General features: G+C 41.1%; 1 protein-coding gene across 1 annotated transcript in view; it reads left to right on the top strand.

The window, feature by feature from the left end:
- The window catches only part of LOC311028679 (metabotropic glutamate receptor 4-like), a 116815-nt gene that overhangs the window by 44806 nt on the left and 47856 nt on the right, over window positions 1–24153 (top strand). Inside the window, exon 2 of the mRNA XM_084033381.1 lies at window positions 6833–7049. Within this exon, the coding sequence (XP_083889507.1) occupies window positions 6833–7049 (217 nt within the window). The remainder of the gene's footprint in view (window positions 1–6832; window positions 7050–24153) is intronic.

Here is a 24153-nt window from a genome sequence, read left to right as displayed (position 1 = left end):
GGGAACTCATGAATTCTTACTGAGTTTATCTACAAGTAGTCATAAGTAGCTCTTGTGAAACTGAATAACATCTAAAGAGCAGATATATCATCCGGGCTGCAGCCGCTCCTAAACGATGACCATATTTTCTTTCTATCAGAAAACAATTTCCCCACATTTCTATAAAAGCAAAGCGGGCTTAAAGCAGACTTCAAAGGAATATTGTGTGGTTAATCCATAGCTGGGCTCCACTCTGTCTTCCATTTCCAGAAAATGTGCAGGTGAACCAGAAAGAGAAGTAGAGGTGCTTCCAACCGTCCGACACGTCTTTAAGCACTGATATATAATCACTGACTGCCATAAACAACATTCACTTCCAGGCTGAACCAACTAACATTCCATGTTACTGCAGTCTGATGTTTCTATCACTATTGTTAGGGTTAATTGACTTCCTCCTTCATATCGCAGAGACATTGAACAGCTCGTTAAGGCGTCTATGAGTTTCTGCCGCGGCTTTAAATAAGTTTTCATGCAGACAAAGCAAAAACTTTCTGTAGGAACTATTTAAATACATTCCTGGAGTTCGTCCAAGAGGCTCTGTTAAATATGGAGCATCTTCAAATCAGCCACTGTTTTGTATTTTTCAGGGTGTGATCTCCTGTCAAACACAAAGCCGTGCTCCGTACCAGTAAGGTCGTTCCTCTTATCCACGCCCGGCCTGATCAATGGGATGACAACGTGTTGAGCTAATCTGAGCACGCAGAGCAGAGGTGCGACAAAAAAAATCAATATCTGGAAAGTCCTCCAACAGAAAACAGACATGCAGGCAGAAACACCCACTCAGCCTCAGTGTGCAAGGCAGCGTCTCACTTCTGCTCATGTGGGGATGGACAAGCTGACGGCTAGAGGAAGAAGTAATCCCATCCTAAAGCTGTAGTACAGTGTAGAAATACTCCGCCACAACTAAAAGACATGCATTCAAAATCTTATTTCAGTTAAAGTACAGCATCAGAATAAAGTCCTAAAACTCTCATTATGCACATTTCATTTCAGAATAGTACAAATAGGTGATGTATTCATGTGTAAGCATCACTAATGCTGTTACTTTATATACTGCCGGCTCTATAAATACATTTATTTGTATAAATAATAATGATGATAAAGTAAACGGTATAATATTGGCTTCAAAAATGTAATGGAGTAGAAGAGATAAGTAGGCTATAGAATAAGAATAATGGACTTGTTCTAATTATAGTGCTTGAGTAAATGTACTTACTTCCCACCCCTTGATTCCACTTCTCCCTGTATTTTACCATACAGTCATCATCTTTCTGCAACCATACCTCCTGTAATAAATCAGAGTTTTAAACTCCGTTTATCCTGATTAATACTACAGCATGGATTGATTGTATTTGGCTGTATTTCAGCTGGAAGATACTTCAGAAATGGAGGCAGCTGCTCAGCGTTTCCATCATCACTCTTTTTTCTGGGATTGAGGACAATTATTTGGAGGCAAACTCCTGGTTGTGCCTCCCCCTGAATCGTCCCAGTTCAGCTCAGTTAACTGAAGAGTTACCAGAGCTGAAGTAGGCAGCGGAGGGACTCTGGTTCTCCAGAGTGATCTGAATGATTGAAGAAGGAAATGGGGCTCACTGCTATTGGCTTCGCCCGCCTCTCAATTCATCGGAATGTCAAAATATTAAAGGTCAGATCTGAGATATGGAAATCATGTGAAAAGGTCGTCAGCTTGCTCAGAGATTTCCTATCGACAGCCTCTCGGGGCTTTGCCGGTTGGACAGCATGTCCACGCTGTGCAGCTGTTTCCTGCAGCGCCGCAATTAGACAGCGTTAGGCAGTCTCTCCACATTTAAGCTCAGTTAACTGCTGACCCAAATCTACAACGAAGCATCACAATACACACTCAAACACACGGGACGGGAGAAAGGAGGTCCTGCTTCTGAGAACGTCCGTGGAAAAATAATGGGAGATAATGAATGAATCTCCACCACCAGCATACAGGCACTTTGTGTGATATTGCATGGAGTCTGAATCATAGCCAAACGTCCCCATTGTGTTCAGCGCCTCGACGTTCATTCCCGGAGCAGCGAGAATCTGTTTTGTTATATCATTATGCAGGAATTGGTTTTCTATTCAGGAGGCTCAGCTATTTGCTGCTCCACTTACCCTGACAGTAACAAAGTGAAACTTTAATCTCCCCTCAGTGTCAACAGCAGCTGATAGCAATTAAAGAGAAAGCCTGGATTCTGAAGTGGTGCGTTTGACTCAAAGAGTTCACCCGCATCCCTCGCTGCAGAAATCTAAACAACTTGTCTTTGAGGAAAAGCAAACCTCTTCTCTCAGGCCTCCCTTTAAATTGAATTAAGAAGCGATGCCGATGAAATAATGCAGCGTGCTTCGACTGTGTGCAGATGTCGTAGCGTGCATGAAAACAAAACGTTATAGTTATTGTTGTTTTCATTGCACATTCTATTCCCGTAGTAAGTGGCCATTATATAGTTAAAGAACGTAAATTGGATGCTGTAATTTCAGTGAATTGAATCTGCATGCAGCAGAAAAAAGTGCAGGCATTATCTCTGAGTATAGAGTGCACACTGCTGTTTCTGCCCACTGACACGTACATCCAATAATAATGCAGCCGTTGCTGTACTGCAGCCAACACACAAAGCTCCCGCTGTGTGAGCGCGAGCAGCTTTCTTGCAGTGCGAGCTCTGCTGTGCAGTCGCTCTCCGACACCCAGCAAAACAAAGCCAAAGCCAAACCTACTGTTTGTGGAGAGCAAAGGCAGACCTTCAACTGTTTAGATGTGCAGCGTGGCAGATGTTTTACTGTATGACTGTTTTTTTACACTTACTCTTTTCTTATAAAGAGATGCCAATAATGAACCTGAAATATGTTGATTAATGTAAAATATAGATGTAAAAACGTAATGTTACATCTTCCACATATTTAATCCCGTGATGACTTTTTTGAGGCCAAGCAACAACAGAAGAGAGACGTAACCGTAGACACCAAACCAATCAGTATCCATTACAGACATCAACTAAAGTTAAACCGGTAGGGTAAGACCTTCAAGCTATAAAATCCTTTCTTATTTGTTGTATTTTTGATGTGCGATACCTGCTGTGCAAAAACACGGCCACGCCGTGTTTTCTACGTGGTTGTTGAAGGTGCAGAACGTGACGCCGCAGACGTCAAATTTAAACATGTTTTTATACTGCTTCTTGGCTCGGTGCATACCTGTAGTCCCAAGCCATTAGTAGCTATGCTACCTTGGGTAATGTAAGCTGACCAGCTAGCGTCATATTGCTAACAATTTCTGATTGGCTCACTAACCGTTAGGCAAGGCTTTTATTTGTATAGCACGTTTCAACAACAGGGCGATTCAAAGTGCTTTTACCAACTAGCAACGTAACGTAACATCTGGCCTCACGTGGACACGTTGGTGGTTAAACCACCGTTCTCTGGTTTGTGTTTGTAAAATGTTGTGATTTTAGTTTTTTATTGCGTATTTATGTATTATCTGTCAAAATAAACACATTGTCCAAAGATACACGTCTGCTTATGTATAATCAACAGAGAAACACAATGCAAGTGATGCAGGTTTATTCACACGTATTTCAACAACTCGCCGAGTGATCAATGATCAATATTCAGCCCAGGGGAGAAGAGACTTGAGCAGTCGTCCGTTTTGTGATCGGTGGTTTTAAGATTTCAGAATAGAAGTGAGATACTGAGACAACTTAAGCAGGAGACCTCAAAGATAAAAAGTAGTTCCCTTCATGTTGATAGAGAGGACCAGCCTTCACAGAGTGACGAGTGTATTTATCTCCTGTAATGAGAACGTTACCAAGAGGTAGAGCCAGAATCAACAATACCGTCACTGTCGAGCACTGGAAGATGGGTCAATTACAATTGGTTTCATTATTGATTGATTTACAGATCATTTTTTTTAAATTAATTAATCATTTTGGCTGCAAAATGTCTGAATGTAGTGATTTCAGAGCTTCTGCACTGCTTTTCCCCCCACACACAATGTGAAGGTTTTTTTGTTGTCAATTATTTAAAGAATTTATTTTCAACCTATATGTGATGTGAAAGTTTCTCCTTTCAGACTAACAACATTGGAATACAGGTTTTTTAGTTTCATGGGAGTCACCAAGGAACACTGGCTCGGTCCGACTCATGTTTAAAAACTCGTCTGATGAAATGAGAACGTTAGTGAGGATAAACTGTGTTTTCCATATCCAGCTCGTCTCAAGCAGATGCTCTGCATTTACACTGCATGTTGTGAGGATCTGTCAGGTGTCGGAATTAGAGATGCAGATCTAGGCAGCTACTTTGCATGTCTGGGTAATTTGCACAGAAAAAGTAATGCACCTACACCTCGGGTCCCAACATTATCATCATTAAGTTGCTCCTCAGTCTCAATAGGATGCTCGACACAGTAAACAACAACAAAGAGATAAAGGCGGCGCAGACAGTCAATATAAGTATTCAATGAAGATATTTATACGGCAAATTCTCATTTTCAGTGAGGCTTAAGGTTAATATTGTATTAAAGTGTTCATATTAAATTCTCCAGACCTTAATCCATTAATCATGTCCTGCAGATCCATGTGGTCCCTAATATGGGAGGGGCCGAGAAGAGGGCAACGCACCTGTTGACAAAAGAACACCTTCATTGTGTAGAAAGTATTTTAATTAGGCTATAACGCAACGAAGGGACAGCTTCAGTAACACATCTGGTGTCTACATTTACATTAGAAAGTGTCGACAGGGATGCCTAGAGACCTAATTAGAAATACCACCTTAATGGAGAACTAGTTGCGGTGGAAGTACTTCATTTCTGAAGGAGCCTTTTAGTTACATTACATCTTCTTCCTTTCATTCCCTAAATAACCTCAATCGTTAGGCTTCATTAGGAGAGCTCTTCAAAATCCCAGTCCAAAAACACTCGGTTCCATTATTACGGTATCCTTTCCATATAATTATTTCATGATTTTCCCTGGCGGAGGCTCTCTGAGCGAAACATCTTCAGGTCCTGGTACTGAAGTGAATTACCTCAGGGACTCTGGCCTCTTACCTGTCTTCATGAATCCACTTCAAACCAAGCTGGGGGAGTTTGGACAAGCTGTGGGTAAGGCTGCTGTGGAAGAGACTGAAAATACCACAAACTAACCCCATGGACCAAACGAGGGAAAACACTCCTCTTGGGGTTTGATTGGTTCATGTAATGAGTCTTTTATAATTATTTTTTTTCCTTTATGTAAGACAAAAAAGGACCAAATATCCACCAAAAACAAACAGAGAGAGGGGTTCATCTTGGTGGTTGGAGGCTGCCTGGAAGTCAGATGTTTAATAACAAGGGTTATCAGTGTGTGTGTGTGTGTGTGTGTGTGTGTGTGTGTGTGTGTGTGTCACAGCCTACAGGTCTGCTGTCTGTGATAATGAAATACTGCATGTGGCAAAGAAGCATCTAGAGGGAAACCAGGGCTGTTTTTCATTAGGCCCATGTTTCACTGAGAGCACGTCTCCTCATTTTGTTTAGAGACACTAAAAGAATACGACGACAGATCGTCATCAAAAAGCCACACTGTGTATCATAACCAGGGAACACCTCGCCGTCTGCTCGGTGAATCACTGTGTGCCATAGGGATGGAAAACTCACAGTTTACCCAGTACAAACACCGACACGGTGCAGTCCCACGGAAACACTCCCCTGTGGGGAAACACCTCAACCACCACCAGAAAACCTAAACACAAAAAAATCTGGTCACTTAAGACTGGATTCGTGCTTTAGCTGGCCTATTTATTTCCCACTGAAGTTCCTTATGTAACGTTTTCTGTCTTCAGCACACGCATCAGTAAAATCTCTGGAGCAGTGGGAGCAGCAGAAGCCTGCCATGATGCAAGATCTTGCATTTACAAAGCTTTGCTATTGTATAAGATGCTACTGTGTACCCTGTAGCAGTGGATCTTATGTTTATATATATATATATATATATTCTGCAGTCTGTAAAACATGCCGTTTAAGATGCAGAGACACGTTCATGTTGGGCGAGTGACCCCTTCTCTTGAGTCTGCCATGCTCACAGCTTGTGAATGAGCCAGCCTGCTGCAGCATTAGGGACCACTGAGTCTGGGTGTACACGGATCCATGGGGGTCCAGGATCAGTAGCTCTGTTTTGAATCTCAAAAGGAATGAAGCCGGTTGGATGCTGCCAGCCTGAAACTCTGGTTGTAACTTATTTTCCTTTGTCAAAGATAAAGATAAATGCTTTTGGAGCCAAAGAAAAGTGATTAAAAGTTAGACGTTTAAGACCAGAAACCAGTCCAGCAATCTCAGGTGTAGTCATGGACTCTGAATCAGCCTACCATCACCTCAGGAATATATCCACAATTTCAGGACGTGTGTCTTAGCAGGATTTAGAGAAAGTCGTCGATGCGTTTATCAGAACCGCCGTCTTCACAGGACTTAAAACTCAAACAGCTGTCCTCTGCAAAGACGCATCACTCAGTTCCTCAGCTCTTTACACCGGCTTTCTGTTTGTCTTGACTGAGCGATGGTCTCACGCTCTGAATATTTTAAATCCAAATCTGATCTTCTGCTCCATAAAAAGGTGGTTTGGATCAATAACTGTTCTTTTCTGACTGTTCTTTTATTCATATCTTTACTGTAATTTTTATTCATGTTGAATCAGTTTGATCCGTATTAATTTGATAAACTCCTTTATGTTTCTTATATTTCTTATCTGAAGCACGTTGACTTGCCTTGTCGTGGAAGGCTGTGGAACAAACTATCATTATTCTGGTGTGTTCTTGCCCTGTGCAGATCCCCCAGGTGAGCTACGCCTCCACGGCTCCGGAGCTCAGCGACAACACCCGCTACGACTTCTTCTCGCGGGTGGTGCCCCCGGACACCTACCAGGCCCAGGCCATGGTGGACATCGTCAAAGCCATGCGCTGGAACTACGTCTCCACGGTGGCCTCGGAGGGGAACTACGGGGAGAGCGGCGTTGACGCTTTCATTCAGAAGTCTCGTGAGGACGGTGAGTACGCTCGGCCTCGTGTATCATGATGATGGAGACGTTACCATGGCGACCGCTCTGGATTCTAACAGATTGGGGGAAAGCTCACAACAGGATCCTAACTGTTTATACGTACATGGAGACTTTTATTTATTTTTTATTCAAATGGTTATTGAAACTGAAATTGGAGTACATTATACAGCACACCATATATACATCATTTTTAAAATAATAATTATATATACCTACCTATGTATGGTATGCATATATATGTAACTTTCAACATTAAACATGCAGTGTGCATGCATAGGCTTTGAGTGGGATCTAATAAAGGACAGGAATGCATGGTGCTTTATTAAAGCACGGCGGATACAAGAATGCTTTTCTCTGGTTAAAATGGAAGCCAGATGAGTCAGATGATGTCTGTCAGAGTGGCGTGATGTTGGTGTCTTAAGACTCAGAGTTTTGGCTCTGTGGACCAACAGCAGACGTTACAGTGTGTTTGAGTTGAATGTAAAAACTGCAGGCAGCCATTTCCAAACGAGCCCAGACAAGCAACGTGAACACAGCTAGTTATTTGTTTCACAAAGTCATTAAGCCGATGTGAATGTTGAGTCCATAAGGATGTGTAAGTGTTAACAACAAGAGCATTTGACAGTATGCTAGATTTGTAATTCAGAGTACAAAACACATTTACTAACTTGGCTCCAGGATTAGAACCATGCCCCAATAATAATAATGATGATGATGAGATGTGACAGACCTCAGGCTTGGAGGCGAGGTGAACAGGTTCGATCCACATTTTGTGGTAGAAAAGGCTGAATTCCAGAACATTTCTTCCATTAATATTTCACCACAACAGGCTTTGGATCCTCTTTACTTCTTAACACACTTCAACAAAGGGCTCCAGTGAGTTCAGTGCTGTGGTTGGTGAAGTACAGGTGTAATTTAAAGGCTGAGGCGTTAAGGTGGCCCGGTCGTGTCTCCCCGGCGGGTGCCGTGCCTGGACGGAGTCAGACCTGCTTGGCCGTGGTTGCTCATCAATTATGTCGGTCGCTCTCTGAACACTTAATGGCCTGGGCACAGGGCAGAGACTGCTGAGGGATGGGAAATAAGGGATGCTGGGTAAAACGGGCATGTTCGGGATGTTATCAGGGCGGAAACATCAAGAAATGCACATCTCTGCAAATTGAAATCTTATCTGGTGAGTGGAATACATTACCGGCGGTGTCGTGTCCCACATGGTGTAAAACAATGAAAACACTGCCAATAACCTCCAGTGTCATGCATTATTTAGTAATCAGTATTCAGTGCAATTAAAGGCAATTTATAACAACTCTTAATCATCCTTAAGACACAACTATGAAGAGTGCATTCATCATTTAGTTGGCTTTAAATCCGGTTTCATGGGTTACATGGAACTCATTCGCTGTCTGAAGACTATATGTCTATATGCACATTACTTTGAACTTGTTGTCACAGCAACGGCAAACGTCCAGTCAAGCAGCTTGTTTACTTCCTCCATGACAAGTGGAAGCTACCGCTAGCATCTTAGAGAGACAAAATAAGATGACAATTTGTCCTCATATAAATAAAAACCAACAATAAGCATCAACATCATCACCCTAAGGACCTTAAATGGAGGTTTTAAGTAATTTATTAGCTAAAATCAATATCTTCATTCATAAATAGGTCCTCATTAGAGTGTAATTACCTCTGCCAATAATCTGATTCATCCTCGTAAGTGAAGAATTTCATATTTGTACTAACATTGGAGGGGTAAGTCCTCAGGAGGCTCCTCCCCCGGGGCAGACAGCGACCGGCTGTTTCCTCCACCCGTGATGCATTCGACCCAGACACGACCTCTTCCCCTTTACAGTCACTGTGTAGAGCATGATAAGCACTTTAGTCACATTGGTTTGTGTTCGTTGTGTGTCTAGTTGTTAGCTGATGCTACAGGCTACGACATCGTAATGGAGGGCTACCAAAAATAAACCAATAAAAACATGGCGACATGAATCCCCATCTTGCTGGAGGAGTGTTTTCTTGGACGTGCTCACACACGTTCAGCTGGAAGAATACTGGTGAATGGTGTCGGACGATGTTGTCGTAGCTTCTTGGTACGTAACGGCTACCGTAGCGATGCGCTAGAGAGCACGATTCGTTTGAATGCAAAATACAACTTCACCACTAGATGGGAGTAATTCCTACACTGTCTCTTTAACGAGGCGTTGTCACACGTTGTGATGTATTAATGAGACAAATTAATGCGTACATTCATTGGATGTTAGCTAGCATAGATGCCAGGTGTTAGCATCGTAATAAAGTAGCAAATCTGCGACTTTATAAACTCGTAAACTCACGACTGCATTCAACCACAAAGATACATTAAACCCATGGCAACCTGTACTGTGAAGTTCTTTAAATTTGATACACGTCCAATAAAAACTACAAATCTGTTGACGTCTGCAAAATCAACAGATACTACTTCTATACATTTTCCTGCCAAGTGATTAGGATTGAGTTGCATCGCTTGTAGAATTAAGCCAGCAAATCCATCGACTGTGGAAGGATTTTGAATTGAAATATTCAGATGCATATATACTGTTAATCTGCCGCATGCTAACCTCGCCAGATCGGATTGTTTACAGCAGAACGTACCAAGAAAATAAGCCCAACAGGTAAATGATCTGAGTCAGCTCCCATGGCAGCAGCCCAGCATCCACCTGCTTGGAGCCCCCCCTCCCTTAAGAGCACGAGCAAATATAAGCGAGTACAGTGTGGGTAAAAAGCAGATGATGAAAGGTAAATATGAATTCCAGCTGGGTCTTTTTTCTCTTTTATCTCTGCTATTGTATCTCCCCGTGGCTCACGATGCATCCAGCTGGGAATCGGTGGCCTTCAGTGTTCCTGTTCTCGGGGTATTTGAGGATGAGCTTGTCATCGGTCCTGCACTCACCCAGGATGGGACTCCTCCTAGAGGGAGATGTGAGGGGCAGACGGAGGATATAGGGAGATGGAGAATCCATTTGCTTTATGGAAGAGAGGAAACGTCAAATGTCTTGTTTGCCTTTGAATGTGAACTCAGAAGCGATCCTATCACCGGTGTTGCAGATCTAGATTAGATCTTGTGTGATGGTTTTCAGACTTGTATTGGACAAACACCTTTTTCTTGACCTTTCGTTCCTGGCAATGTGCATCGGGTAATTGTATTTAAATGGTAAAGAAATCAAAGCAAACAGCAGCGCGGTGAGCACTTATATCACCAAATAATTTAGTAGGAGCATCTGATAGATGTATCCGGGCTCACATGGACATAAGATGCTTTATTTCTTCAATATTAAAGGGAATATTTTTTCACTTCTGAAACACACACAGTTTCTGAAATGGAAAGTTCATAATGGTCATCTGGGGTCTACTTAATCGTCTCTCTGCCTGCTACTTTAGTATTTATGAAGTTTCTTTTTGAGTGTAGCCTTCGGAAACAAACAAAGACACGGAGGCAGGTGAGTCCGAGTGTGGGCGGGAGAAGACCGACACAGTCCCGTCACTGACAACACACACTCCTCAGAGATGTTGATTACTGTGGAGCGTTGCCCCGATACGTGTCGTTAATCAAGTTAATGAAACACAATGTCAATAAGAACCCTAACAAGATCCCCATGCAGAAGCGATGGCCTGCCTGACGTCAGCGTGAGAAAGCTGCTGCTCGTGGAGGAACGGTGTGACGGGGAGGATTACAAGCATCCGCCACAGACAGGGAGACAGTCAGACAAACATTGCTGCTGGGGGATTTTATTTCTGGATACAGAGAACAGACGATGGCGTACTGGGTTGAGGCTGGCAATAGAAAGTAAAGTTTAGAGGAGGTAGAGCCTAATTATATTTGATTAACAACCAAACAGTTTGTTTATTAGGGGGGCAGGGTTTTCAGAAGTTCTGTCTTTAATTCATTTATTAAGGATGATGATGACGATATTTGACATGTTTTCTTATCGTCAGCGAATCCTGTGAAAAGAACAAAACCTCTCAATACTTTGAGACTTTGACACTAGCCTGCAATCATACTGAAGAACACATGTCACTGAAAAAGTAATACTTGTGTTGGGTGGGGACTATTTCCAGCTGCAGATTAATACATGTTTAGGGTTCTCAGCCATGAGCAAATTCAAACAGATGGTATTTACAACAGGGAAGAAGAGGGGTATGACAAACACTAGGGGTCTCACAAACATTTGTCATTTATTCTATTTATTTTGACACAAGCAGTTATGGTGTTGTTGTTTGTTGGTGATTGTTTGTTTTTGTTGAGTATATAAAAAAACAGGATACACAGGAAGTAAGATAACCTGTAGTACTAGTACTAAGTGGAGAAGGGGTAGGAATTAATAAGCTAATGCTTCTTCCTACTCCTTTTCAAACATACAAAGGCTTTTGTCGACTAGTGCTTCAAGTGTAATATATTATTCAGGTTTGAAATAAAGCATTCATTCATTCATTCGTTCATTCATTCGTATATGTGGGCTTGAAATAAACCAAACGTGACAGGAAAAGAGTGGGAAAGGAAATCAGCTGCATGTTATTAGGATCAACTAGTCGGTTTTTGTCTGTACATGATATTTGATGACATTGATAAACATGTAGAATTACATCAGGCATATCCATTAAAGGTTCATTGAGGTGACAAGCTTGCAGGAGTGTGTTGAGTGGATGATCTCCACACAGGGATGATTTGAACATCTGCATTAAACGGCTGCAGTCACCCGGGAAGAGATCACAGTCAAACAGCCATGCTTCCATCCATACGGCCTTTCTAATCTCTAGTTCACACCCGCGTGCGACGTGTTGTCTTTATTTATTACTTGACATCACACAAATGACTCCTGAGTGCCTACATGTCCTGTTGCAATTTGTTGAAACAATTACTTGTCATTGCTTAATTGGGCAAAGCGAGCGGTGAAATGATCGTCGCTCATCTTCTCTCGCTTCCTCCCCCTCCCGTTCACTCCGGGCCTGTCAGGTATATACATAACGGTAATGCATCGCCCTTAATGCACAGATATCGTAAAAAAGCCAATTTTCTTAAGCAAGTGCCGCTGCTTGAACTGTGATCTCTGGTATTAGACTCAGCATCCGGTGGAAATGAGCGAGTCGGTGCTCCATGCTGCACTTAAACTGAAAGGTAAACGCACATTAGGGCTTTTTCCCCATATGGGAGTACTTTGTAATGTAAATGTGCATTAGGAAATATTCAAATGAAGATGGGGGGGTATGGTGTGTTGCAGATCCAATCAACAGTGTAGGAAACCACAGCAGTGGATTAGGGTGTGGGGGAGGTTACGGGGGATTTATCCGGAAGGATCCGGTGAATGCTGCACAAATTGGCACCGCAAGAAGTGATGCAAATTGGTTGGGATAAGGTTGGTGGCTGCTCAACTAATATAGCGTGTGAATAATTACACGGAGAATAAAAAAAGAGAGCACACTGTCTTCAAGAGATCAATACCACATTAGCTTCCGATCGGCAGGCTGCTGTGTTGTGACATGCCTAAAAGTGGAGCTTTAAATGAATCACGGTTTGGTATAAGACTGATTAAAAGCAACACGTTAGATGTTTGTGTGATGAGAAATAAGGCAACACACTTAAAGGAGTGTGATAGCCCTTCACAGATGTACGAAGCAGCTCATTTAGGCGTGTTACAAGGTGGCAAGGAGAACAGGTTTTTGAAAGGTACACAAATCCGCCGTTGTCTCCCATCTGTTCACAAGGAAGAGATTTCAATTAGACAACATAAAACAATGTTGTAAATTAGCTCATGCAACTAATCTGGATTACATTTCTGTAACTAATCCACACAGCTCCTCTTCATTACAACGTATCAATATCACTTTTGTCGGCGGGATAAGAATGCCTCGTCTTCCAATAAGCACTTTCTAAACGGCTTGGCGTTATCGTCGTCGGACGACGCTTCCATGTTGTATAATTCAGTATCATAAAGATTTGATGACGACCGCTTCCAGACTTTCTCAGATAGAATTATGTGCTTATTGAAGGGCTTACGGCTGTGATTTATTATACTTTAAGCAAACTAAACAAATGGCCTTGACATAACAATAATGGATAGAATCTCATGAATGATTTGTATCAATAAAGCAAGTTCATATTAACAAGGTAAGATCCCGACTCAATTCAAGATGATCTTTATCCCTGATGGTGTTTCTTCCCTTCAGCAGTAGTATTAGTCTCTTTCCTTAAATGAGCACAAAATACAAACAATCATGGCTGCTTAATTAGCTACAACTATTAAAGCTATAACGATTTGTTGTTTTCCATTCGATTAATCTACTACTATTAGTTTTACTGATCGATTAATTGTTTGATACATTTAAAAAAAAAAGAAATTAAATCAAAATGATCTGATTCAAGCTTCTTTCATGTGAATACTTAATGATTTATTTACTCCAGTAAAGAAACAGAAAACTGAATATCTTTGAGTTTTGGATGAAACAAGATACTTGAAGATACTTGAAGATATTTGAAGACGTCGTCTTGTATTTTGGAAAACACAAATCATGATTGATTTTATCCACATTTTTTGACATTTTATAAACTGAACAAATTGATGAAATGACAGATTAATCAACCAAAAATAATCATTAGTTGCAGCCCTAACACATTAGAAACACCACTGCAAACTACAACTCAATCAGAAACAGAATGTTGAATCTCTGTGTCAAAACATAATGATAGTAAAGGTAGAATTTAAAGCCGAGCTGAGGATTTCACAGGCATACCTAATAAAGAGTGCATATACATCCATTCCATTATACTTCTCATTATCAGATCATAATTGAGTTTTGGATCTGCTATTTGTTTTCTGGGGTTTTAACTGGTTGCACTGCTAAAAGATGTAAAACTCATTGATTGCAGGTCATTCTGACTCTCTGCCAAGGCCAGTTCGTTTTTTATCAATTACAACCTTCCTCTAGACGCTGATCGTGGGTCTGATTCCCGAAGGGACGGCCGTGGGCATCGCGTCTCACAAATGCATACAACCTATGTCTTTGTAGAGATAGTTATTACATTTACATTTACATTTAGGTCATTTAGCAGACGCTTTTGTCCAAAGCGACTTACAATAAGTACATTTGTCAAAAGAAGGAAACAAAGAAACCACAACGAATCATTGCCGATAAAGTAAGAGCTAAAAATAGAACAAGTGTTAGGTCCTCATCTGAGTAAAGTAGTAGTTCAAGAGCAACAGTGCTACGATCAGAGTGCTATAGGGGGGGGGGGGGGGGGGGGGGTGTTAGTGGGTCATGCTATGTAGAGTCGAGGTGAAGTCATCTGCAATATGACTTCATCTCGACATTAGAAACATCTGCAAGGAATACATATGCACCATAATACTTTGTGTCATCTCACATCTCTATGAGGAAGAATTAGCATCCTTAATATTTTCCTCCTCTATAAATGTGTATTTTAGCGGTGGTATTGTTTGCACTAGTCCACCCAGACGACGTTGGCAATCAATCACTGTGGACAGAACTAGTTTCCTTTCCCTTTTGTTGTTGCTCTACCTCAACAGAAAATGTTTTCCGCTTGGCTGGAGTGGCCTTCGCTGCTCACTGAATTCTTCATGGCTCCATCCTCACAAATCAATCACTGTAACTTCATCTAAAAAAAAAAAAAAAATCTTTGGAAGTAAGCTTCGGAAATATCGTTCTGTTGTGCAACCATCCCAACGCTGAGATAACAGTGACGGAGGGAAGTGTTTACAGGGAACTGTTCCCAATCTTGATGTTTCCTCCTGTTCCCATAATGTTTCCAGACATTTAGTATTTTTGTAACATTGTTAATTATCACATCCATGGATAATATGCTTTGTTTTTTCCTGATTTTCAAATTTGGCATCTAGATCAGGTGTTCCCAAACTTTTGGGACGCACTATTAGGCGTATCCAAACACGACAACACGACAGAGCAAAACAGCCGGACAACCATGATATGATTTTACATAAACAATTTACCATAAGATAAAAGCAGAATACCTAAATCAAAGTAATCTCCGTGTAACTTATGAGTGAACATTGTTGCTGTCATGTGCAAACTTCATTTTAACACAATACTTTTGTTTCAATGTTACCAAGAGAACATCTCGGTCAAAGTAATGAACCTTTTCTTTGGGAAGCCCTGATCTAGATAACCAGAGCCAGTAGCAGCATAGAGCAGCAGTCTTCAGATGAAGGTGTCCAACAGGGGAAGTAGGTCGTTCCAGCAGCACACGTGATAATATTCAGCATAAGAGAAGACAATGAGAACATAATTACACAGCTGTGAAACAAAAAGCAGTTTGGTGTTCAGGAAGTGTTTAAAGTCAGGAAGTAATTGATGAATTTCCTGTTTTTGCCTTTTTGTTGACATTGGCGTCTTGACAGTCGCTCAATATTAGTTCTATGAGAAAGGATGAAGAAAGGGTGTTTGTGAACTTGATATCGACCAAATCATCACTTTTGTACTGCGGGGGAGTTTCTGCTGTACAGCGTCTGCATCAGAGCTGTCGAGTGTGCAAAGCATCGCACAGCACGGACTCCAAAAGGAATGCAAATGTATCTGTCAGTTCATTTCCCCTCACAACTATTGTCCCCTTCAAGATGGTGGCTGCTAATGAGCAGGTGGAGGATAATGTTGTTTAGTCAGCTTCTCATCAAATCTGCATCCTAATAAACGGACTCTTCCAAAGACAGCAGCTTGAGCTGAAAACCCACAAACTTCTCCGTAACCTCCGCTGTATGGAGGCGTTTCGTCGGTTTAGTTGAACAGGGACACACTCTGCTGTTTAGTTGCACTCCGTCAGTGTAAAGTACACTTTGATGATTGCTCCACCAGCTCACGTGTGTCAGCCCTGACATTTTCTTCCTGAATTGATGGGTGTGTGAACACTGGACGGCCCTGAGACGGACACGGGGGGATTCAAAGCAAACCAGATGACGTCAAAGTGTCTTTATTCACCTTTTCCATCACAATCTTTCTCTTTAATGTGCTGCAGATTTACCCCCCCACAAAGAAAAGGACATTGACTTTGAAGGTGAACACTCATTTCCATTCACTGACTTTATCACAGAAACTGATGGACAGTATTTTTATTCTTTTGAGTTGGAAAATGACCTTTAAATGAGCAGCCATTTATTGAAACTGACTTGGAACAGATTGGGATTCAAAAACCAATAATGACCATAAGTCATCCTCACCGGTTATATACCTGGACACCTTTAGAACTCGTTAATTCACTGTAGGAGTCAAAAGGAGCAGAATTCAACACCTTAGAGGTTATCCATTGACGTGGTAATGATCTGTCCTTTGTCTGTATTTAAAGCTGAAAGACGCTGATTGTCCAGAGACGATTATTCACACATCTGCTAAGAGACCCTGAAGAGTCTCTTTGGTTTCTTGTAACACTAAAAAAAAAAGGTTGTCTTTCCGTGATAATTGTATTACTCAGCTGTGATCACCGCTGTCACAAGGTATGCTTCCTCTAATGGAAGATAAATGCCATTTAGACCCTTGAAGGGTGAACCAGAAGCCATGGTAAGGCACCCATGTGTTGGCGAGGTTAGCCTTGGATAGGGGCCTTGTGTCAGGGGAAAACATTGGAATGAACCAACGACGGGGGACAAGCGGTGTGCTGAAATTACCTTCATGGGAGAAAATTTGATTTAGCAAAAAAATAAAATCCTCACCGTGTTTTGAACATTTCCATATGGTAATAGGCTGCACAGTGAGACTCAAATTGTCCCATTAGCCCAGATGAAATCAGGAAAATGTGTATGCTCGGATAAACATCCAGAATTGATTGAATGTCAGAGAAATAATCGTTCTTCCTGACCGAGAGCGTGAGCTTCTCCGACCCCAGCTGCAGAAAAGCCATGTCGTAATGTGTTGTGTAGGTGGAGCTTTTCCAAGAAGCATTTTGGTTAAAAACATATCTTCTTTGAGGATAAGCACACACTGTTGGGATTTATGCTCCACAATATGCTGATTATTGTGCTTTTTTGAACACCAAAATCTGCGTGGTTTGCATTTCTTACCAACTGGGCATTCAGACTCATTTGTATTTTCCCTTTGGCTTCTCTTATTCACGTGTTTAACCTCAAAGTAAACCTTTCACAACTTCATAAAAATGTGATCTGTCCCCAGGACAAACCACAGCAGGATGAGGAAATGCCATGAAAATATTTCCCTTTGCTCAGATATAACAGCCATTTCAGAGGGAAGACGAGAAGCCTTTTATTTGTTTGTTGCCTTTTTAAAAGCCAAACAAATCCTTCCCCCTTTTTCTCCAGAAGATTTCAAACTCACTAAAGAGGTATGGAAGTTTGAACGTTTCTGTCAGAGAAACTTGAGCGACAGTCATTGGCAAGCATTCAGGATTTCAAGTGTTATAGAAGACATTAGCTACACTGGAGTCTTTTTCTTTTTTCTTTTTAATACATTATGGCGGCTCTGCAGGAGCGTTTCTAATTAGATTCAGAATCAGGAATAGAGCGAGAGTTATTTAGCCTGGCAGGAATCACAGGATAGGATTTTGACATAAAGTCACTTTGACTCAGGGCGTGTCATTTCCATTACAAATGACGTGCGCTCACCAGTCAGTGGAGAACGCAGGGAAGGATGGGGGGCAGGATCAGATTTGAAGGCAGGAATAATAGGAAATGTTTGCAGAATGCAGAGAAACAGTCGTTTGATCAGCCAGGATTGTTCAAGTTGCTGCAAATCAGTTTTTTTTTATTACTCATTTGTTCTTCTGTTGGTCCCTGATGGCGTATCAGGGCCACCGTAGGAAAAACCAATCAGCTGAGAGAACTACCGGCATCTATGCTAGCTAACTTCCCATGAATGTACGTATTTATGTTTGTAATGAATCATCCCAACGTGTGACATCACCTCGTTAAGGTCCTTAGGGTGATGATGCTGATGCTTATTGTTGGTTAATTTTATATGGGCCAAATTGTCATCTTATGGGTGTTTATTGATCGGGTGGTTGGGCTAAGCTAGCGGTAGCTTTCACTTGTTGTCATAGCAATGTCAAACATCCGGTCAAGCAACATGTTTACTTCCTCTATGACCGCTGTTTGCTAGTTTATTACGATGCTAACAACCGCCATCTATGCTAGCTAACTTCCCATGAATGCGGTAGGCCATAGAGGAAGTAATCACGTAGCTTGACCCGGATGTTTGCCGTTGCTATGACAACAACTGAAAGCTACCGCTAGTTTAGCCCAACCACCCGATCGATAAACACCCATTAGATAACAACATGGCCTCGTATGATTAAAAGCAACAACAAGCATCAACATCATCACCCTAAGGACCTTAACGAGGTGATGTCACACGTTGGGATGATTCATTACAAACATAAATACGTACATTCATGGGAAGTTAGCGAGCATAGATGCCGGTTGTTAGCATTGGAATAAACTAGCAAATTTGCCATTTTTTTCTCTAAATATTGCCCCCTCTCTCTTTTTTTCCCTACACTGGTCCTAAGACGCCGTCGTAGTCGGTCTCATGAAGAAGAGATCAGAATAAAAACGGTTCATTCTTTACAGTAAAAGACACACATAATACCGTGATCATCACTTTGCAATTTCCCTGCAGGATTTTCTATTGAATATGTTTTCTGCTTTTTTGTTGTTATCATTTTGCAAATAAGAGAGGAAGGGGATATTGTTCAGGGATAAATCTATAATTTTTAATCTCATACTTCCATTTCCTCTCTCTCGTATTGATCCATGTTGTACCATCGGCTACCAAGCTTTGTGGATGGATTAAGCTCCCGAGCAAACAACGGGAATGCGGTGCCCCAACATCAACGTGTGATCAATGGCAGAGACGGACCGGGTCAACAGTTTCAGATGCCTGTGTTTACTGAGGCAAAGTATTGGAGTAAGAGGGGCTGCTGGAATAGAGGGTGCAAACCAGAATCAATACAACAGCTATCATCATTTGCAGGGTTTATTAATGGCTTCGCCCCGAGGCCGGCAGCGAGAGAGAGAGAACAGTCACTTGCATTTAGGGAAACCAAGACTCCAGCGCTGATGCAGCTCGCCTCCTATCAATCATCACAGTGTAAGTTGCTCTCAGCAACGGTCTGGCTACCTCCACTCACCTCACGAAATCACTACGCCTCCCCCCCTCTCTCTCAATCACGTAATGAATGGCATCAATTTTGCGGCGAGGCTGCCAGGATATACAAATGATTCAGAAGGGGTCAACGTCTACAGGCGAGAGAAAACGAGGCAGGGCTCAGTTTAATTCACTTTCTTCCACTCTCCTCCTCGCTGCGGCTCAATAAGAGTTTTCATGAATTTTAAAAGGTGTAGCTATCCACCTGTTCATGACTGACAACAGCATCAGTCACACAGGATACAGCCATAAGGCAATGAGGGTCACCTGACGTAAAAAATCATTCAACACTTAGAGACACTACAGAACATGTCATCTACATCAGCCAGCACAGAAGACACCGCTTTTTATGGCAGTTGAATTGTTTCCACAGGATGTAGCGGCTCTATTGAAGAGTTTTTTTGTTCATTCAAATATGACGGCCGTGAAAAGCAGATGAACAATACATTTTTCCTCCTGTCAAATAAAACTGTCTAACCCCGGCTGATAGATGAACAAACAGAGACATAACGGTCTGCTGTTTTATTTTAGGATTAAAAGTGAAAATATTTTAATATATATTATTTTGGACGGGGTAATTTGATCAACAAGCTAAGAACCAAAATTCAATAAACTGTAACATGTAGGGATTTCAAAACAATAGAGAACGATCATCAACATGATCCACGACAGTGACGGGCAATGAGGTCGGCCGGCTGTTCAAGGTTGGTTTGGTTCTTCTTCTGGCCACGGTTCTGATGACGGGGGGATTATCCCACTGTTGATTAAGTTAAAGACTTTTTGAGCAGTTCTTGCCTTTTATTGAGGTCCCGTTAACACGAAGGGAAAACACAGATATTTCCGCGCGGTTTGGCCTCTCATTGACAAGAAAACCCCGTTTTTATCACAGAAAACAATTATTTCTAAAAACTCCGGCCAAAGTGGAGATTTCTGATAACGCCGGTTATGTGTTGTCATGTCAACTGGGAGAAACGAGGTTTTAGGTTCTCAAACGTCACAGGAAGTCGCTCGTGTTATTCGTTGTTGTTGATTCTGAGGATTCTGATTGGCTTGCATGGTTTTATCCTTCTCCCTACACTGCCGCCTATAGGTTTGGCATCGTTATAACGGCGCTCGACGGCAGATTTATGCAGGTTGATGAAAATTACAACTTTTGAAAACGATGCTGTGTGCACGATGTTATTTTTGAAAACTGAGGGGGGGAATATTCATTTCTCTAAATACCCTGTTATGTATAAACGTGGCCTGAGAGTGAAAAAGAGAGAGAAAGATGTGGATGACGTTGCAGAAAGGGCCACCGGTCGGATTCGAACCCCAGGATTGTCCTACTTTATAACACGACTCACACATTTTGAATTCTAGTTTTACAAAGTCTGCTCCACACAGATCCAGGATCATGGAATTTGGGTCCCAGCGCTGTGAAGTACACTGAAGTGAATGGGGCTGCAGAGATCTCAGAGTTATCCTTTTGTCTCTTGTTTTAGTGTTCATGCTGCAGTGCAAGGCTGAAGTGAGTCGGTGTCACCTTGTCTAGAGTTCCGTAAATCTGTCGTACCTGCAGCATAACGATCAGTCTGCTGAGCACTTCACTTTAAAAGTCTATTCATATTTTCACCTACTGTTGTTGGTGGCAAGGATAGAGTCATGACACAAACTTTAATTAAAAACAACGATAACATGATTTAAGAAAATAATTCTTTATCTTTCAAGGAATTTGAACCTCCTCTCAGACTAATCTGCCATGTCAAACATGTCATGGAGTCATCTGTTATCCTGTTAATGTTCTACTTGTATTCCAACACCAGGAGTTTATATATATTTATATGTATTGTAGAGCTGGGAAATGAACAATGTGTGTATTCTGCTCTGAATCCTCCACAGACATCTTGACAAGGCTTGAAAGATAAAGTAGGAATCAAACAGTCAGATCTCCACATGTTTGAGTGTGGAAGCAGAATTTCTGTCTGCATGCAAATGAGGGTGACTTTACTCTCTTTAACAAAAGGTTCTTCCACTTCGTTCAGTCCAGACATCTCCATCTTCAGCAATCACACAAGCCAATGTATTTATATGCAATGGCACATTGCAATAACATCAATATGATGTGCTATTGTTAAGACACTGTATAAGGTAAACAGACAGATATTCTAATACTCATGTAGACACTGCAAACGTTTAATTTCAAACCAAGCTGCAGCAAATCTATTTTGCACATTTAGCTAATCTAAATTTTCTTTGAATACAATGCTCATTCACAGTTTGCCTTCAGTCATAATATTGGGGATATTTACGGCATTATGCATACTAAACACAAATTAGCACATGAAAAAAGGCTGGGCTGGCTGAGCGGTTGATACGCCCGTGATGAGACCTGAGGCCACCCTCATATTAAACTCTCATTATTATCTGACTTTACTCACATATTGTTTGTGCCGTATGAAATGTCTGTAAGGAACGGCTGAGACGTTTGTTAGCCGAGGCCACTCTTTAATGTGGTAACACAAATAAACAGTTTAATTAACTTCAGCCGTAGCCTGTAGGTTAAAGCTCCGAACAGAAAGTGTCCCAGTTTGAAGACTCACGTGAGGAGGGAGATCGAGGCCGGCTGCAGGAGATTATCCATATATCTATATATATATCTATATATATATATATATTAGGGGTGGGTAAAACTATAGATACGACAATATATCGCTATACTCTGCCGCCTAATACAATATCGTTTTCAATTCCAAAGATCGATGACATCTTTTTTTTCATGTTTACACATATACGTTTACATTATATTTATATGACCTCCAGTTCAGTGTTCTAACAGTGACACAAAAGGAGAAACATTATTTATTATTATTATCATTATTATTATTATTTTATCATTTATCATTTTGTGCATTGTCACTCAGGGTACTTTATCCTTTTTCATTTTATTTTTAATATTTATTCCAGTGAATTTCATGGGAATTAATAAAATGGAGAGGCTGTTTTGTCAATATCATCTGATGTACATATACAGCCTGTATATGTACATCAGATGATGTACATACACCTGTATAATACAGGTACTTGTGTTTTCATCTTTATTTATATCGTGATATCGTGATATTGTGATACGGCAGAGGCATTTCTGACCCTGGTATTCGTTTTGGAATAATATTTACATTATTAATATTATCATAAAGAAGCTAGAATTCATCACAAAGCAAAGGCTGGCAGGAAGGGAAATTGCTCTTCTTCCTAATGATGAAAATACTTTATATAAAACATTATTTTAAGTAGGGTTAGTGCATTTATAAAGTGGCAATTTACGTAGCAAGAAAGATTATAATAGGAAACAGAATAACCACTTACATCAAGTTGTTTTTTGCTCTGTATGTATATAGATTTTAAAGATGCAGTCTGTCCAAGCCGATGTAGCCAACGCACTGAATCAATGTCCTGGACTGACAGCTAGCATCTCCTATTGTCACACATCTTTATGTATGTCTTCTGTCATTATGGTTTTCTTGAACAAGCAAGCAGACCTATTAAAATGTGTCAGGAGTCATGTGAAACAAGTTTTCATGATGCAAACCTCATCTATCATCTACAAAAATCACAAACACAGATTCAGTACCGTTTCCAATCGAGAGAACATGTTTGCAAACAACATGCAAAGTGTTGTTGAGCTCCATGAAAACACACGTTCTCAGCATTCAAAGGTGCAACAGGAAATATGCAAACGCACATTTTTTTTAGATGAATGAAATGAAAATGCACATTCGCTCGTACAAGCACTTTGCAAAGGATTGTTTATTATGAAGCGATGGTCAGAGTGCTAACAAATACAGTGTTTACAAACCATATGTGCATACAACACTGAGATATATTCATTGACATCTTGTAAGCAGAAAAAAAACATGTTTGAATTGGGCCAAATCAAGACTGCTGTATTCGTTGAGAAAATGTTGCTGCAAGAGATTTCGGGGAAAATGATATCACTGTCGCTTTGAATTTCTTTCATCTGCCTTCTTTGATGCAAAATTGGTTTGGTGCAGCTGAGCACTTACCAACATCACAGGGTGTGTGAAATAGTTTCCTCTGCACACAATCCTGTTTTGGGACTTTTTTTTGTCTTTTGTGAGTGACAACCCGTCTTTGTTTGAATGTGAGAGTACACGCGTTGGTGTACACACCTGTGTTTTCTCTTCTAGACAACCGTTTAGTCAAGTCTATCTTAATTATCTGTCGGTGTAGAACTCTATTAGCATCTACATGAATACACACACACGTCTCTGAAAGGACTATTATACAGCCTGTTTGTTTTTTAAAATGTAAATAAATCAAATACATCCAAAGTAAATAAATCCTAGAAGACATCCATCACAGTGGTGATTTCATTTCATCAGAGTGCTCATAATGAAATCATTCACATGGTAATGTTAAGTAGGTATTCTTCATTAACATCTTTGTTTTGCCCCAAAGTATCAGACAAATTGAAATGTTTGACATGGTGATGGTCGTAGAAGAGGAGTCTGTAATTGGAATTCATCCAGAGGGGACCATGAACCCATCTAATAGTAGTTGAGATTCCAGTAACGGCCAGTAAATGTCTCAATCTCTAGTTTCAAGTCTTCTTCAATCCAGCATGATGTTCGTTTAATACATTATGGTCCATTTAGAGTCCACCAGACCAGAAAGCAGGGGATGCTTTAAGGGGCGGGGCTTACCTGCTGATTGACAGGTCTCTGCCAATGCTAGAAGTTGTTACCAGCTTCACACCAGAATCCAGATGGGTCCAGATCCAGTAAGGTTGTTACTCGAGGTGTCGCTCTGCCGCTTGTGTTCGTCAGATCCACCCGTCGCTCCTCTTCAATCCAAATATGGTCACTTCCATCCACTGGTTGCAGATCAACTGACTCGGTCCACTTCTTCTACCACAAGTCTATGGTGATGGATGGAT

The sequence above is a fragment of the Eutrigla gurnardus genome (assembly GCF_963514095.1).
Source record: "Eutrigla gurnardus genome assembly, chromosome: 2".
NCBI classification, from domain to species: Eukaryota; Metazoa; Chordata; class Actinopteri; order Perciformes; family Triglidae; genus Eutrigla; species Eutrigla gurnardus.
The sequence above is the reverse complement of the archived record's forward strand: the minus strand, read 5'-3'. Positions and strand labels throughout refer to the sequence as shown.